Below are 16,937 nucleotides of genomic sequence, written 5' to 3'. Positions count from 1 at the left end.
GGCTTAATACATTAGAGAATCACACCCCATCTGCCCATCATGACTTTAAACAGATAGAAAATGAAGGGGGAAGAAAATAAGGAAAAAATGTTTTGGAGTTTACCAAAAGAAGATCCTATTGCCATTAGCAAGCTTCCAAGAGAAGATAGTAAGGGAAAATGCCCAGCTTCAGTCCAAGTCCAGTTTGTATGGCTTCTGATGGAAATCAAAGTGACTCAGTGTTAACACAAGCCCAGTTTTGTGAAAACCAAATAATTTTGATAGAATTAAAATGCACTCAGACTTAAAGTTAATATTTGTTTAGAAGTTAATAGGGCTCAAAAAGTTTATCCTGCATAGACATGTATTTTTGCTTCAGTCAGCATCTAGCAATAACCACGTTTAAGAGAAATAGAATGGTAACCTTTTCCGCCTGAATTCTGCATGGCTTTCCTTTTCTGCACAAATGTGATACTAATTGGAGCCAAGTGAAAAAACATATGCAACTAGACCACGTGTTAGAAAGCAATGTCAAACAACTTGCAAAAAAGCAGAATTTCCCTGTTAGGAATTAATTAAAATTCACTGGGTGTCTTTAAGAGCCTGTGAGGGCTTGCTGATAAGCAGTAGAGTAGCTCTCTGCTGATTTTCAGCTACTGCAAGAAAATGAGGAGAAATTACAATGGTACTTAAATGTTAATGTACTACTACATTTGCACTTTATAGAATGAATATCAGTATTCCAAATTATTTGCAGTTATCATTAAAGCTTAGATTATCGCTCAGTAACTTTAGATTATTGGCTATTCACTTATTAAGACTGATGCTTTGCAAAACTATCAGCTCTTCATTAACAGTCACATCAATTTCCTTCACCTAAATCATTAGGTATGATTATGATTAAAATAATTTTTAAGGAAAAAGTGCTTCCAGGCAAGTTTCTCCATTTTCCTTCCAGCACTTTCTCAATACAATTAATTTGCATGGATGCACCTGCAAACATGATTAATGAGGATTAGTGAAATAATGATTATGAACTGTTTGCAACTACTGAGCTAAATCCTGCCTTCCTTTGGTGGTGGAAATAGTTACTACAGGTGCATCAGGTGCCACTAATGAATATCCCAGTTTTCAGACATGGTTATTGTATATTGCTGTAATTAGAGCCTCTTAACTAAAAAGAAATAGAGCAGCAACTCCAAACTCAGTTCTTCAGACCAACCAGAAATATTTGTGTAATTCTCTTCTTTAAGAACAGAAACAAATGCAGCCCTCTAGTAATGTCTAACAAGTTAAGATAAAGTTAAAAACATTTTTATCATGGAGTTTTCCTAGGTTTTTTGCTGTTAGTTTACTTGAAGTAAGAAAATGTTTTTTCCATCCCCATACTGCCCTGAAGGGTTCACAACGAGCTGGGCAGGTTCATCCTTCCTGTGAGCCCAAGTTTCCCGTGGCTCAGGTGAGCCCCAGTTCTCCCTCTGAATGGGAAACTCAATAGACTCCATGTTATTCCAAAGTCAAAAGAAAGCAACTGTTGAAACCACAGCATTCCTGAGCTCCTGCCAGCACTACAGAAGACCCTCTCTGCTTTAGCAGTGCTTTATCATATTTTATGAATGTCAGCACAGACTCTGAATAGTTCCATTGTTTGGGATGGAAAACATTGTTTTCCCATTTATGTACACCTGAAACTGTAGGAATGGAATTACTTTGGATCTCACTCTATACCTTATTCAATTCCAGCAGTTGCTACAAAGGAAGACTCACCCTTGGGGTAATTATTGAGCAACAGTGTTGATTGGAACAGGATAAGGGGGAAGAAATTAAAATATATATATATGTATATCCCTTTTGAAGTTTCCAGAGGACTCAGGTCCACCATGTGTAACAGAGTGAGAATGAGCATATAGAGTATTTGCATGTACAATTACCCTTAGAGAGTTGGGAAGCACAGTGCCATAGCCAGCCAAAAGTCCTGATACAGAAAAGAATTCCCAGGTTTTGAGGAAGGTAATTACTCAGGAAATTTTTATAGATGTGTTAACTTGGATTTCACTGAAATTATGTGGGGTTTTTTTTTAATTTTTTCTGGATTTTATTCTTGGTTCTCTCATTTCCTAAGCTTGCAGCCCCTTGAGCATGCATGCACACAGAAACACCTGCTTCTCCCCAGTGCAGACAACAAGGGAACGTTTCTGGGACCCTGTCAGGCTGGTGTGTAACAGAGACCAGCAGGTTCCTATGTAAACATGCCACTGAGCAATTACAGCTGTTGCCCTCCTGGCCTTCACACAATCATATCCCCCCTGTAAGAATGGAGAACAGGAACATATGTTGTGTTGCTGGCTGTAGCAGCAATGTGTGAGTAGCAAAGAAAGAAAAACTGCCCTGCAGAACATGAGAACCTCTGTGCTTCCAGGCTCCATAATCAGGCACAGGGAATATACCGCTGTATCATCATTTAGACTCAGGTTTAAGTGCTGGTTTTTATTCTTTTTGCTTTGCATTTTTCAGTTTCATGAACAGGAGGGTTATATCTACAAATCCGTACCGGGGCAGCGCTGCCAACGGCTACGCCTGTCCAAGTGGAATGGCACTTCATTACGATGATGTTCCCTGCATAAACGGATCGGTAAGAGCTGAATTTGCACTGAGCAAATGGTTTGCATGTGTTGAAAGCGTGGACATCTGAAAATTGTATTATCTAAAGATCCTCACTGGGCAGTTTCCAGATGAACTCGTATTTTTTTGATTGGTGGTTGCAAACTCCTCTCACACCTATAGAATATAAGGGCATGGGACATATTGTTTACATTAACCTGCACGTGAGCCAATGTGCATTTAAAAAGCAGTTGCCTGTTGATGATTTGTTGCCAAGTCCTTGAATATAATACTCACTTGAGGAGGTATTTTTTTAGAGCACACTGGAAAGGGCAAAATTAAGGACTCAGTTACACCAGGCACTTTTTGATGTCCATGGAAAAAACACCAAAATCCAAACACTTCTCAGTCCCTGTGGCTGTATTCCTGAGGATTGCAGGTGCTGCTTGTCCCAGAGGAGAATCACAGTGGTCACTTCCATTTTCATAAATTGAGAGCTGATCATAGGCAGATGTGTAATAGGATTTAACATTTAGTGGATGCTAACCAGTACCAATATGGGGTCCTCAGGAAGGTTTACAGGGGAGCTACAGCCTATGTCAGCTCTTCATTTGGGCTGTTGTGTAAAGGCCCCACTAAGGGCGAACTCAAGAGAAATTAATAGTTTCAAAGTGTGAAATGGACTGGACATTCAGTCCTCCAATATGTCAGTAATGTCCAAAAGGTGTTAGAAATCCCCTCTTGGGAACAGTACATGATTACTTGTGTGAAGAGCAGTCTTCACATAGTTCTTGGATGTGCTCATGCCGTTGTTTGGATATGTACTGCCATGGCCAGGATGGGTTAAGGAAAGATACTTAGCAGTCAGGTTGGTTTCTTTTAAGGTTAATCAGATGAACTGCTGGAGTACTATTGTTGAGCTTTCCATCTTTCTAAAAATTAAAAAAAAAGAGCTATTTTAGTTCTTGTAGCTCAGAATAATAAATCTCCATCAAATAAAATGTGCTAGCATACCAGCAGCTGATATTCATGGGAAAGACATGTATCCTGAAAAAATTGAAAAAACAAGCTAGAAAAATCTTGGCTCCTGATAACTGCTAGGCTGTATTACTTTTAACAACTCATTTACCAGATGTAATCCCACAGATTCATCTGTGTAAGCTGTGAGTATCCCCCTGCTAACACAGTCTGCCTCTGCTCCCTTGGTGCTCCAGCTACCAGCTGAAGGTGCAGTCAGGGTGTTAGGTTTGCTTGTGCTCAGGGCTGAGGCTGTGAGCCATGGAATGCAGTGCTTGTTTTCCACACATTGTCCTCCCCCAACTTTCTAAATAGTTCAAGTAGTAAGTGTATGCTCACTGAGGGCTTGCTGGAGTCCAAAGCATCACTAATGTTTTAATTTCACTTAGGAGGTTCTGCATGGTGCATTGTTGACTAACTGCCCAGGTGTGTGTGTTGCAGTGGGAACCAGAAGATGGCTTTCCTTCTTCTCGTAGCAGGAACATTGGAGAAGAAATGCTTTATGATAACGCAGGCCTGTACGATAACTTGCCGTCTCCAAAAATCTTTGCGCGCTATCCGCCAGCTGACAGGAAACCCAATAGGTTATCCACTGACAAACCCTCCTCTAACCATTACAAATACCCTGTCTCATCCAATCTGTCTTCTGCTCAGTCTGTCACTAATACCTCTGCTGTGGGGAGGGGACCTGGCTCACAGGTACTGTACTGTTTAATACTTAACAAAGCTTTTTATTTGTTCTGTTTATCTGGTTGTTATCTGAAGGGAATCTTAGATAGTCTTAGCACTGAAGTGCCTGGAGTTTGGTTATGAGCCCACTGCAAATGAAGCAGGTTTGCAAAGTTATAAATTCCAATGTGGAAGTAGTGGTACTTGGGAAAGGCTTTGCCAACATGTTCTTGATGATTTACAGATGGTGAATAATAAGAAAAAAATAAATGTGACCTTCTACACTTCACCTGAATGCATGCTGCCTTTTGGCTCCTCAGGCAGAGATGTGTTAGGAAAAAAACCCAAAAAAGATAGGTAACTCTTGACCTGACTGTGACAGCAAATTTGGCTCTTCAGAATTGTACTAATTTATATATCAGGTATACTTTGGTTATATGTTTTGTGAATATGCATATATATCATAACTTGGTGTTACATATTTAGTAAATTATGTTGTATATATTCATATATACCATCTTTATATTACTGCCTGTTATTTTCTTCCCCATAAAAAAAAATAAGGCTATTTCTGTGCTGCTTTCTGAGGGTGGCTGCAGGCTTTTGTACCTCAAACATGAACCTGCAGAGCAGATGAAGTCCTGTGAGCTCAGCATTGTAGCAGATGGGCACAGCCCAGCAGGGAAGCAGAACAAGCCTTTCTTGCAGCCATGCCAGGAACCTTCTCAGAGCCCTTAGCTGGTCTCTGAAAGGTGGTCGTTGGCTTAAGCCAATGTATCACAGTGTGAATTTATCACAGTGATGCATGGTTTTCAATCTCATCTGACATGGAACAGTTAAATTATTCCCTTGTATAAGGTACTTATCATACTGTGTGTTAACTCATTTAACCCTTACAAAAACTTCCTATTGGAATATTGGAATTCAATGCGGTTGCAGAATTGGAGGTGGACATGAGCAATAAATTACTGCAGCAGCAGGCTTCTCAGTGCACTCCCATTTCAGTCCTCCACAAACCTTTGGAAGCAGGAGAACAGAGCATGGCACCTTGGCTGGAGCATCCTCCATGGAAACACTCCGAGCAGTCAGGACAGGGTTATCTTTCCAGGGTTCAGTCCTCTAAATGGAAACCCCTTGAACATGAGATGTTCTCTTCCTGGTAATCTGGTGAGCTTGTCTGGCCATTATGAGAGGTTTTTTTTAAGTAAGAAGAGCTTTTAAGTAGCAGCTAGAAGTTGTGTAAAGGGAAAGTGATATGTTAACTCCTAGCACTTAAAAACATGTAATAATCATATTGTTTAAAAAAAAAATCCACAAGGATGGCAAGGTCATATAGTAAATAAGAAATCATGTTGAATTTTTGTGTGGCAAACCCCGGCAGGTTTCACTGTGTGAAATTGAGTCTGAAAAACTTGTGTCTTTACTGTAAAAAAAATTTCAAAGGTGCATTTTTTTCTGCCTTGCAGTGGCTTTTTTAATACCTTAAAATCCAGGGTTCTAAACACCTTGGAAACCATGATGCCACCAGAAACAGGGAGTTCATCCCCCTGTTATCCTGTGATTGCTGGCACGGCTCCTGCTGAGCAGGCAGCTCCCAGAGGCATCTCTGGAGGAAGCGCCGTCTCCAGCTCAATCAATGAGCTCTGTTAAGGCTCTCTGATGTAGCGAGCAGCTTTCTGTCCAGCTCTGCCCTTGATGAAAGGGTGAAAGTAATGCCAGTGGCACGGGAATAGCTGGAGCCCATTTGTACTTTTGTTTTCAAACAGTTTAAAGGCAAGAAGCCTCCTGTGACTACTAATGGCATCACCGGAAAAGCGAGAACTTTAAATAGCCAGCCGAAGAAATCCGAGGCGGTTTCCTGTGTGAAGCGCACTGCATCCAGTAAGTGCCTGTCCTCACTGCTGCCTGTGGGGAGTGGGGACAGGAGGGTGACCAAAAGAGCTCTTGTCTTGGCTGACAAGGTACAGAGCCAGTGTGGTTTTTGTGAGCTGGAGATGCCAGCACTGAACAGGAGATGCCTTGGTGACTTAACTCCAACCACACCACATGAGAAAAGGGTGACTGTCATATGGGAGAATGATAAATGTGAATGTGGACCTGTGGCTGTTGCAAAGTCATGAGGACAGCAGGGAAAAAAGAAGCAGAGAGGAATTCTATCTTCCTGTTGGAAAAGGAGGATGAGGAGCTGGTGTAGATGCAAGAACACTGTTTTGCTCAAAAGTGCACTTACTAATGACGTGTTGTTTAAGAAGCCATGGATTTAATGGCAACGAGAGAAATTGATGTTAGACTTCAGGACAAAAGTAAATAGCTTCTAACTGACTGAAACTGGCTCAACAGCTCTTTGTCAGGAATGATTTCATAGTGTGCCTTCAGATATGTGACAGACAAAGTGGTCTCTTAGCTGACCTATCTTCTTTGAGTCTGCAACTGGAGCAGAGCTATAGAGGGGGCTGTGATATGAATTAGACCACAAATATATGTGAGCCATGAAATGAAAGCATTTGTGTGGGAAATTAAAAAAGAAGAAGAAAGCTGCCAAGTATCAAAGAAGTGTGAAGATCTTTGTATTCTCTTATGTAAGGTGAGAAAAGATGTGCACTTGAAATAGGAATGAAAGCCAGGCAAAAGGCCAAGCAGGTGGTTTTTCCTCTGACCCTTCCAATTAGAAACGAAGGGTTCATAGCTAGAGAGGAGCCTCCTTTCCATCTTCTGAACTACAGAGAAACGCAAGGCCATTTTTCAAAACCAGTGTGTTATAAAGTAACTGGTATTTCTCATTTTCCTCATGTAAATATAAAGTCCAGATTCTATCCCATATATTTGTTGTAGCTGTGCTGCAGAACTTGGCAGAAATTATGGACCTTGAGAAAGAGCCAGTGGAAGAGGAAGGCCAAACTTTTTCCTCAAACCATAGAATTATAGAATGGTTTGGGTTGGAAGGGAGCCTTGAAGATCATCCAGTGCTGTGGGGAGCCATGACATGCTCCATGTCATGTTTAGTCTCAGGGACTGGGTCAGGGTTGTGCTGCTAGTTTAAACCCTGCTTAACTACAATCTGATACATGCAGATGCAGAGCAGTACAAATATGGCAAGAATCGTGTGGAGGCAGATGCAAAGAGATTACAAAGCAAAGAGGAGGAGCTGCTGAAGAAAAAAGAAGCCCTCCGGAACAGGCTGGCCCAGCTCCGGAAAGAAAGAAAAGATCTGCGGGCTGCCATTGAAGTCAATGCTGGTAGGAGGTGCTTTTTTGTGCTGAATTCTCACCTGAGAATTAGGCTGAGTTGTCTAAACAGCTTTGTATTCTGTGCTGAAGTCATGTTACCCTAAATAAGGTTGGGTTCTGATGCTGAGCAATACTCTGTAATGTCTGTATTTGCTTTCTCTATAGATACAAAATGTACAGGATAAAAAATACATATGTGCAAGTTATGTACTTGTTTTATATATGCATGTGTGTGTATATACATACCTAAGGAATTACACTGGTGAAAACTTCAGATAAGCAGAACATTTTTTTGTTTATTTGGGAATAATTATTTTGTCACTATCATATTTTTATGATACAGAAAAATAAACAGTACTGTTTTGAAACCAGACTAGATATCTAGGAATGTCACTTGATAGAGGGCATTTGATTTATGCTACTAAACTTTTTACATGAAAAAAGTGTTTTATGTAAAGTACCTAATTTTTTTTTCATGTCACTGATATGTAGAGACTTCATTTCCTTACCTTTTAGAAAGAAAATAATTTCTCCAAGTGTCACTTTAACATTATTATTATTATTGTTATTGTTATTGTTATTATTATTAAAATAACAAAATTGCTGTGAATGACAGGCAGGAAGACCCAAGTGATTCTTGAAGACAAGTTAAAGAAGCTGGAAGAGGAGTGTAAGCAGAAGGAGGCTGAGCGTGTCAATCTGGAGCTAGAGCTGACTGAGGTGAAGGAGAGCCTTAAGAAAGCCTTGGCTGGTGGCATCACACTGGGCTTGGCTATTGAGCCCAAATCAGGAACATCAAGCCCACAGGTATGCAAAGCCATGGAACATGCAAATCCCAGTACCATGGCTGGGAGTGCTCAGCCTTCCCAGCTCCAGCAAAAAATGAGTAGGAACTGGGAGTTGTATAATGGTTTGTTAAGCCCAAGAAATAAGAGCAGAATTAAATGCCTTTCTGTGTTATTTACATTTCCTGCAGTAGCAGGGAGCAGGTAGACATGGGAATCACAGACAGGGTATGTTAGGATAATGTGCAAAAAGCCAACACCTTGTCCTCAGTGGTTGTATATGTGCAGGAACCAAGACATTGGTCCAGCCCAGGGAGATTTATATGCACAAAGTCATCATGCAGTGATGAAGACCTGCTTGTGCTGGTCCTCTGTCAGTTCTGTCACGCTCTGCAAGGGCTGCATCTCACACCTTCAGGGTGGAGCTTGGCAGTCCCAGCTTGTGCTATAGATCTGTGTCTGAAGCAGCCATCACAGAAAGATCAGAGAGGGATACATCAGTTCCTCTGGATTATCCATGGTTGTTTAATCAGAGCCGTAGTTGTTTAACAGAAAAGAAACTTCAATTTTCATCACACATGCATGCACATTGTTTTGTTTTTCCTAATCTCCTTTTCATTTATTCTTCATTATTATTAATGTAGTTTCTTTAAAAGAGAGTTCTGCAGTTTTGAATCTAAAGTAGAACATACTGCATGTGTGACTGCTTGGAGGAAACTCAGTATAGGCTTTTCACTCTTTATTAGTCTCCAATTTTCAAGCACCGAACTTTGGAAAACTCTCCAATCTCCAGCTGTGATACCAGTGATACTGAGGGCTCCATCCCTGTGAACAGTGCAGCAGCTCTGAAGCGACCTCCCTCATCCAACAATTCTCCATGTCGAGGCCACGTCCTTCGAAAAGCAAAGGTGAGAGCACTGATGTCTTAATTGTCTTCTTCTGAGCTTTTTCATACTTTCTTACAAAGTCTTATTTAGCCTTAAGAAGAGAATATCTAAATTATTCATATTGCAACATAAATACTGCTGGTTTGGGGAACCTTCTGCAGAAGAATTGGTAAGTTCAGGAGAAAGATTTGACTCTACTCTGATTCCATGTTTTTCTCTTGTTGCTTTATAGATTTAATTTGCAAAGTAAGTAGTCTGTGGTGTAGACAGTCCCTGTGTCCACTACTCTGTGTAGCAGAGAACGGGTTAAAAGAGCAGTGTCACAGTGATTAGAAATGGCACAAGAGTGGGTCTGTTCTTTTCCAGCCACTGCAAGAACCGAATAGATGTACATTATAATTAATGACAACATGTTTTGCAAGTATCTGCTCAATGTACATTTAAAGTAAAATTGAATTACTTCAATTTTTTCTTGCAAGTACCAGACTGAAATTCGCTGTCCTCTTGTTACAGTTTTCTAATTTTTGTGGTTTAGTTTAAATGGGATTTGTGTGACCATTCTTCTAGGCTAAATTTGCTGGCAACATAAACATGTGGGCCACACATGACCAAGTGTGACAGTAATAGTGCTGGGCCCAAGCTTTTGTTTATTTAGTAGTTCACTGCTAGTTGTAATTATAAACAGCAATAATAATAAACACTTGTTCATGAATGCTATTTCCTTTTTTCATTGATGTCCTCTCTACTGGGATTTCTTCAAGTAACTTTTGTTACATGTTTTCATTGATTATATACATTTCCAGTGTCTGAGCATAAACCTGGAACCTGAATGTATAGATACTGAAAAATCAGCATGTCAAACATTTATTTTATTATTAAATTATCATAATAGAGTTATTTTTTCTGATACACTGTTCGAGACAGCTTTCTCACCCTTCTTCTACCCCGTTTACATGGACATCAACTGCTTTTTCCTGCCAGTTAGCCTGATTAATTTAAATCCAACTAAGAATAATTACACTCAGCCATAACAAGTTTCAGTTCTAATCAACTTTGAAGTCTGCAGCTTGTGTTTCAAACCTGAGGAAGGATTTATGTGCTCTAAAGCTTATCTGTGTATTCCAATTATAGCCTAATTTGTGCCATAACGATATCATCTCTAACTGTACACTTTGTCTTAGATGTGGATGTTAGCTCAGCAGTGCTCAGGGAGTATGGTCTAGCAGAGCACAGTGCTTGCAAATGGGAGCATGGATTTGTGCTGGACAGGCACATTAAATCCAGACATCTAATCGTTACAGCTGGAGAAACCAGGGCTTTATAAAAACCTAAATGTTTTTGGTGTAAAGAATACCTTCCTGTAGTACATTTTTTATGCTCAGCACATACCATAGAGGAAAAGACCTGCTGTGTTACTTGGTGTCAGTGTGCTTTGGATGGCACAATAAGTTGGTCAGGCTTTTTGGCAGAGGAATCTTGGATATAGGATTAGAGGATTAGAGTAATCAAAAAGGATATGGAGCAACTAAGCATATTTTTCCCATGCTGTGAAAAACAACTCAAAGTATCCAATTCAGCTTTAACAGCTTTTTCCCTAAAACCTCACGCACCAAATATTAAGAGTGAAATTTTGCTGAATTAGATAGTGCAACCCAATCTGTTCCCAGCCCATTGGCAGCCACAGCTGCCATCAGGTGCACATCTGCAGCACGCCCCATGCTCGAGGGTCGCTGTACATGTGCGGGGGTGGAATTTGGCTCTCAGTTCTTCTGGCCTTTTGCAGTTGCAAGTGAGCATAGGCCTTGTAGATGTGGCTCAGGAAAGGGCGTCACACGTGAGTGTCCCAGAGCAGGATTTGGCTCTCCATGCTTGGATGTCAGTGCAGTTTGTGGGAGTGAAGCAGATCCCACGTCTGTGCTTGCGCTTGCGTCTCCAGCAGCTGGCACACCCCCCGATGCTGTGAGGGAGTTGTGCAAATGTTCAGAATGTCAGAATATGGATTTTCCCCCTGGTGTGTATTGGAATGCACTGAATGCCTCCCTTCTTGGCCTTTCCCTGTCACCTGGCAGCCTTGTGTTTGCAGCCAGCCTGGTGTCACAGCCGTGCTCACCTCGCAGCGCTGCGCCTGTGCTGGGGCTGCTGCTGCTGTGCCCTGCACAGCTGGGACAGCAGGCACCTGGGACAGCAGCTTTGGAAGCTCTGCCACAAAAAGCTTTCTCTCAGATGCACTAACGTTAGAAGGAAATACAGAGAGAAGCAGAAAGACAAATCCAGTGTAAGAAAGAGCAGCGATTTGGGGATTGGCTGTTCAGGACACACTGGAACTTTTCTTTTTGCAAACATATTTAAATTTTTTTTAGAAAGTAATTATGCATATTTTTAAGATGCCAGAAGGCATTTTAATTGCAATTTTGTCTAATCTGTACTTGGCTAGAAATGGAGACTGCAATTAAAATATGGAAAAAAATATTCTGCGTCAGTAGTCCTAGAGAAGTCAAAAGATTCAAATATCCTTGCTGTACAGCAATTATTTAAGCATTTCACATATTAATTTAAATGTCAGATTAATTTCTAAAACCAAATTGTTATGTGCAGCAAGAAAACTGAAGTTAGTATTTCTGATTTGTTTTTTAAACTCATGGGCTGGTGAATGTCAGCATCTTACATCTTGCTTGTGTTCAAGGACTGGAGAAGAAAAGGAGCTGTCCCAGTTTCCCAGCTCCCAGTCAGGCTGTCAGTGTTGACTTAGACATTCTTTCCTTGGAGTGAACCTGCAGGAGCAGTGGAAAGAAACAAAAAGTTCCTTTTGCACCTGCAAAAGAAGCTCCTGCTTTCAATGCTTATTTAACACTTCAAAGAAATCTCCTCCCAGTTGCTTAGCCAAGGACTTCCTTTATAACTTTGGTAGCATATTTATAGAGAACACAGATTTAATAGAGTTTTTAAAGTAATCTAATTTCTACCAGTACTGTGTTTTAACTTTAGAATTACCATAATTTGAAGAGTAAAACTGAGTATTTAAAATACACTGAATTTTAGTAAAAGCGCTATTTAAATTTTAAAAAAGCCAACACAAGTTTAGAAAGAAAGTAAATTATTGTTTAATTTCTAACCCAAGGGATTATTTTTTCTTACATTGCTAAAGCAGCCACCAACTGTGACCTTTACTGTTATTTTACAACAGCTGAAGAGGTGTCATGGCCATACAGCTGTTCAGCCAGACTAATGCTCTTACTGCTTTCAGCAGCAGGGACAGCTATTTACGTGCATAAGTAATGGATTTCAGTCAGAGCTCTTAAATGTTGTGGAATGAGCGTTAAATTCAGGAATTCAGGTTGGAAGCCAAGTCAGCAGGCTGCCTGCAGAGTGTCTCTCTCTGGTGGGTCAGAGAGGAATCTGCAGCCCCCAGTGCCTGGGGAGGGCAGCTGGGCAATTGCTCCAAGGGGATTGCTGGAGCCAGAGGCCACCTTCTGTGGATCTCCAGTAGTTCCTGGTGGCTGTGAGGTGTGATTCAGGGAGGGGCACAGGGTGGATGTCCTAAGGTGAGCCCATCCTGCTTCAGCCCTTCTGCTCCTGTGTGCTGTTAGGGGATGCTGCAGGTGACATTCGGTAGCTGCAGGTTTTACTGACCTGGGGGCTCAGCTGTAGCAATCTCATGGTTTTCACTTATGTGGCAGAAGAAATGGCAATACCTTGCTTGAGACATATGACCAAAAGCATTATAGATTACATTTCTTGCTGTGGTTGGTGTCCTTGTTTTCAGATAACAGGTGAGGAAACTGAGGCACAGGAAGTCAAAGCAATTTCTTTAACTTGCCAGGCAATAGCTCAATTTGGATTATCTATAAGGGAAACAAATGCAATGCAAATTGACTTGTTTCTCTTAACCCTGCCTGTTAGTCTCTCTGCTAAGTTGCTCTTTTTAGTCATACATTTATGTGTTTGCCATGAGTCTTACAATAAAAAAATTGAAGAGCAGTAAAGCAATCACTTGTTGTCAGCTCTGAGAGATATTGAGGGCTTCCTGCTGGCTCACGCGAGTCATTTAGACAGCCTTGTGTGCTTAAATCAGCCTCTCCCTTGCTCAGGGAGAGCTGAGTGCTTTACACCAGCTGTGGGGTGTGAATTGCTCCAGAAGTCCCCTCTGCAGAATACAAACATGGCTTATTTGTACTGCACTAGAAAATAGGTTGCTGGAATAGTTGTGGAAGGGTGGATGCTGTGCACAGACTATCAGAACATACTTGATAGCATTCCCTAAGTTTTGGGCTGAATCCAGCAAAGTTAATAGAAAAACTGTTATTGACACTGAGGTGTGGCTTAGCAGATGCTATGACATCAGTGAAATGTGCTGATTGCTTTTAACGTTTTCTGTGTCTTTTTTTTCCCCCTTTTCCAGGAATGGGAGATGAAAAATGGAACATAAACATTAAAAAGCCACTCACTTTCCATAAAGGCCTTACCTACTACAGACCAAGACATAGGCTGCAAAGGACTCACCTGGAAGGTCACATCAAGTGATAAAACATGAGACGTTTTATAACTCTGTTAAGTTAATGGTAGCTTGGCGCTAATTTGCCTGTATTCCCTCTACTGTATTGCTGTGTAACTACGTGTGCCCCTTTTTATTAGCTGTAACTCCTTGTTTCCAACTCCACTGGTAGAGAAAATGAAAACCAAAAAAAACCCCAACCATAGGAACTAAAAAGGAGCATAAAGTCACAGTTGAAAGTTTACTTTGCTGAACCAGCAATGTTAATTTTAGTGCATCAGACGGCTGGAACACTGCTGAAGACTGGTGTGAAATATTGACTCCTGCAGGTTAAAACTGCCTTTGGAACTCTGCCACAGGGCAGGGCTAACTCACCAGCAGAGGCTTTGCTGGTGGCTGCCCACGTGGCCAAAGAAACCTGCAGAAATGTGCTCAGCCCAACAGCTCTGCAGGGCCACTGCCCTCCGCGGCACGACAGCGACTGGCTGGTGAAGCCTTTGGACACTTTCTAGACAGATGCTTTTGTCATTGGGAGATAAAAAGCTGCCAAACTTCGAGACAGATGCGTTTTTGTACGTTCTCTTTATTGCTGTTCTGAAGCACCAGTTATTTTCAAAGGTCATGTTCTTGAACTATGACTTGTTCCTGATTTTTTTAAAAGGCAAACAGGTATTTTTAGATACTGCTTCTTTTCTATACATTTTAAAGAAGAAAAAGAAAACAATTGAACTTAGTCCTCAACAGATAATGGCAACTCAGAATAACTTATGCAGTCAGTCTTGTTTTGTTTTTTATAATGTAGTATTGTTAAACTTGAGGTATAGAACACTGCTGTACTTAGTTTCCTTTGTCTGTTTTCAGACCTCAGCTATTATTTTTGAGAAAGATGGACTGAAGAGGTAATAATTTTCAGACTCTTTTATTAACAGTTTAACAAATAATTGGGGATTTTCTCAAACAGGATTCCATTTCTGATTACTAGGAAACAGCATCTTGCATCTTAGTCTGTAAAATTTTAAAAATCTGTTTTTCTTTGTCTCCATCCATGTCATTCCTGAGAAATTACTTGCAGTAAATTGCCACTGAAGCCCTTCAAAATCTCAAGATTGGTTTTAAAAAATCAGAAGGGGGGTGGGGGGGAGAATGTATAATAAGATGGCTTCTTTTAAGTTTTTCTCTTCTGGTTTTTTTTAGGCCTTTGGAGAGCTTTCAATCATATTCTCAAGAATTTTTTTCCTCCTCAACTGTGAGGAGCAGAAAATTAATTTAAAAAATTATCTCAAAATATGAGTAGTATTTTAATCACAGATGTTAGGGTCGGAGTCTTGATAATTAGTTAAGACTGCAATTAAAATCACAGAAGTTGGCAAGACAGCCGTTATCAAGGATCCCACCCCTTTATGGCCAAGCCTGCAGATTATCTCTTACCTTTAGGAATGTGTGCAGCTCCTGGAGGGTACACTGGGATTCTCAGCTGAGCTGGATGCTGGAGGACTTCCTGCAGGAGCTTGTGGGATTTGAAGGCACAGGTCTATCAGAAAGACCTGACAGCTGGCAGGAGATGGGGCTGTGTCCTGTTCCCAGATGCATTTAGGGCCAGGGACCCCACTGACCTTACCAGTGTAGAAATGGGGCCCAGCATGAGAAAAGGCTCTTTGCTTCTTGTGGCTGTGCTTGGTACAAAGGGCCACAGGAATGCAGATACAGTAGGAAAGCAAGTGTCAGTGTGGTTTTCATTGGAAACACAATTTGTTAATATTAGTTTAGGTCACTTATTAACTCTCTAACTTGGAGGCACATTCTGTACTGTGTGACTATGGATTAAACAGCGTCAAATTCCCATAAATAATAGCAGAAACAAATTTGCGGCAAAAGTAAGTTCATTTAGGCTTTTTATTTCAAATTAAGTTATTTATTTGTATATTTCAATAAATATTTAATTTATATCTGTACATATTTATAATGCAAATTAGGCTTCTAGTCAAGGTTAGCAGTGATGTAACAGTTGTCATTAAGAAGTGGTCCCGCATCAAGGAATGCAGAGTAGTCAAAAGCCAGATCACTTGTCTTGTTTACCCAATATTGGCATTGTCTCTTTCCACCCACTTATCCCATGGTTAAAAAAAAAAAAAAAGAAAAAAATTCCTTGGCAAGGACAGGTTTTAATCTAAGCCTGAGGTGGATGTGTGTCAGTCTCTGCCCAGGCAAGTTGAGAAATGAAATTGTGTGGTGCAGCCTTCCTTTAGTGCCTGCTGCACAGGGGCTTCCCCCTAAATTAAACATCTTTCACTCTTCCTCCAGCAAAGGCTCCACAAAGCCACCACTGCTTTAGTCTATTCTGTGTATCAGCCAAGGTTCTGAAAGGAAGAAAACCAAAAAGCTTGGGAAATAACCTCTCTATAGACCACTCTCAGTGCTCTGAAATGCACTCTGTTGCCTTGAAGAGCATTATTGCTGCACAATTTTTTATAAAGAGCAACAGAACTTGTATTTTTCACCGTCTTTAGATTCCAGGATCACCAGGCAAACTCAGCCATAGAGCAGCATGACTTTTGTTTTAAAGGAAAACTCTTGTATTTTGAACCATTTCTATGTCTTCTAAGAAAATGTTACACTTATGCTTCCTCACCAAATGCCTGTTACTGTACCAGGTGCTGTTTTTAAATTGTTTTGTTTGGGTTTTTTTCAATGGGTAATGCTTTTTTTATAAAAAACCCAGATTGTAACTTTGGGGGATAAAGGGCGTTTTTTTAATGAGATGATTGTGGCAATTTGATTTTTCAAATGGAGAATATTAATTTAGTATCAAGTTTTGTTAGACACTTTCAAATTAATTGGCCAAGGGTGTATGTTGTATGATAATGTTCTCATATTAAGAATGTAATTATTTCCTTATTGTATTTTTTAAAAAACAAAATCATATTTAAAAAAATCTCTGTGAAAAAAAGCATGATAGAAACATGAAAAAAAAGGTTTTGTTTTATTTTTGTTATTGGATATGTTGGCAGTGCCCATTATAACTGACTGTAAATATAACCTTTCTACTGTATTTCTCAGTGTATTTAAGTTCTTTTTGACGCACATTCATGGACACTTCTGTTAATAAAAAAACCCCCAACAAATGTCCAAAATAAACCCACCTTCAAATGTGTGTCTCAGTAGCTTCAACTAACTTTATGCCTTTCTAGTTTATTCTTCAGAAAGTCTTGCAAAGTGTGAAAACAGACTGGCACCTGGTAGGTGCGACAGATCCGAGACCATTATTAATAAAGTTACCTGT

General features: G+C 40.4%; 1 protein-coding gene across 2 annotated transcripts in view; it reads left to right on the top strand.

Annotated features, from left to right (window-relative positions):
• The window catches only part of AFAP1 (actin filament associated protein 1), a 111,423-nt gene extending 94,486 nt beyond the window's left edge, over nucleotides 1-16,937 (top strand). The window contains exons 12-18 of one of the 2 annotated variants that reach the window (XM_039728912.1): nucleotides 2,494-2,611; nucleotides 4,039-4,296; nucleotides 6,033-6,147; nucleotides 7,338-7,502; nucleotides 8,110-8,300; nucleotides 9,025-9,186; nucleotides 13,565-16,937. In XM_039728912.1, the coding sequence (XP_039584846.1) occupies nucleotides 2,494-2,611; nucleotides 4,039-4,296; nucleotides 6,033-6,147; nucleotides 7,338-7,502; nucleotides 8,110-8,300; nucleotides 9,025-9,186; nucleotides 13,565-13,591 (1,036 nt within the window). In that variant the 3' untranslated portion in view covers nucleotides 13,592-16,937. The remainder of the gene's footprint in view (nucleotides 1-2,493; nucleotides 2,612-4,038; nucleotides 4,297-6,032; nucleotides 6,148-7,337; nucleotides 7,503-8,109; nucleotides 8,301-9,024; nucleotides 9,187-13,564) is intronic. The other variant, XM_039728913.1, reaches the window with a different exon arrangement.

This window comes from Passer montanus, unplaced genomic scaffold (genome assembly GCF_014805655.1).
Source record: "Passer montanus isolate IOZ18808 unplaced genomic scaffold, ASM1480565v1 scaffold67, whole genome shotgun sequence".
NCBI lineage: Eukaryota > Metazoa > Chordata > Aves > Passeriformes > Passeridae > Passer > Passer montanus.
Note: the sequence above shows the minus strand (reverse complement) of the source record. Positions and strands in the feature narration are given on the sequence as shown.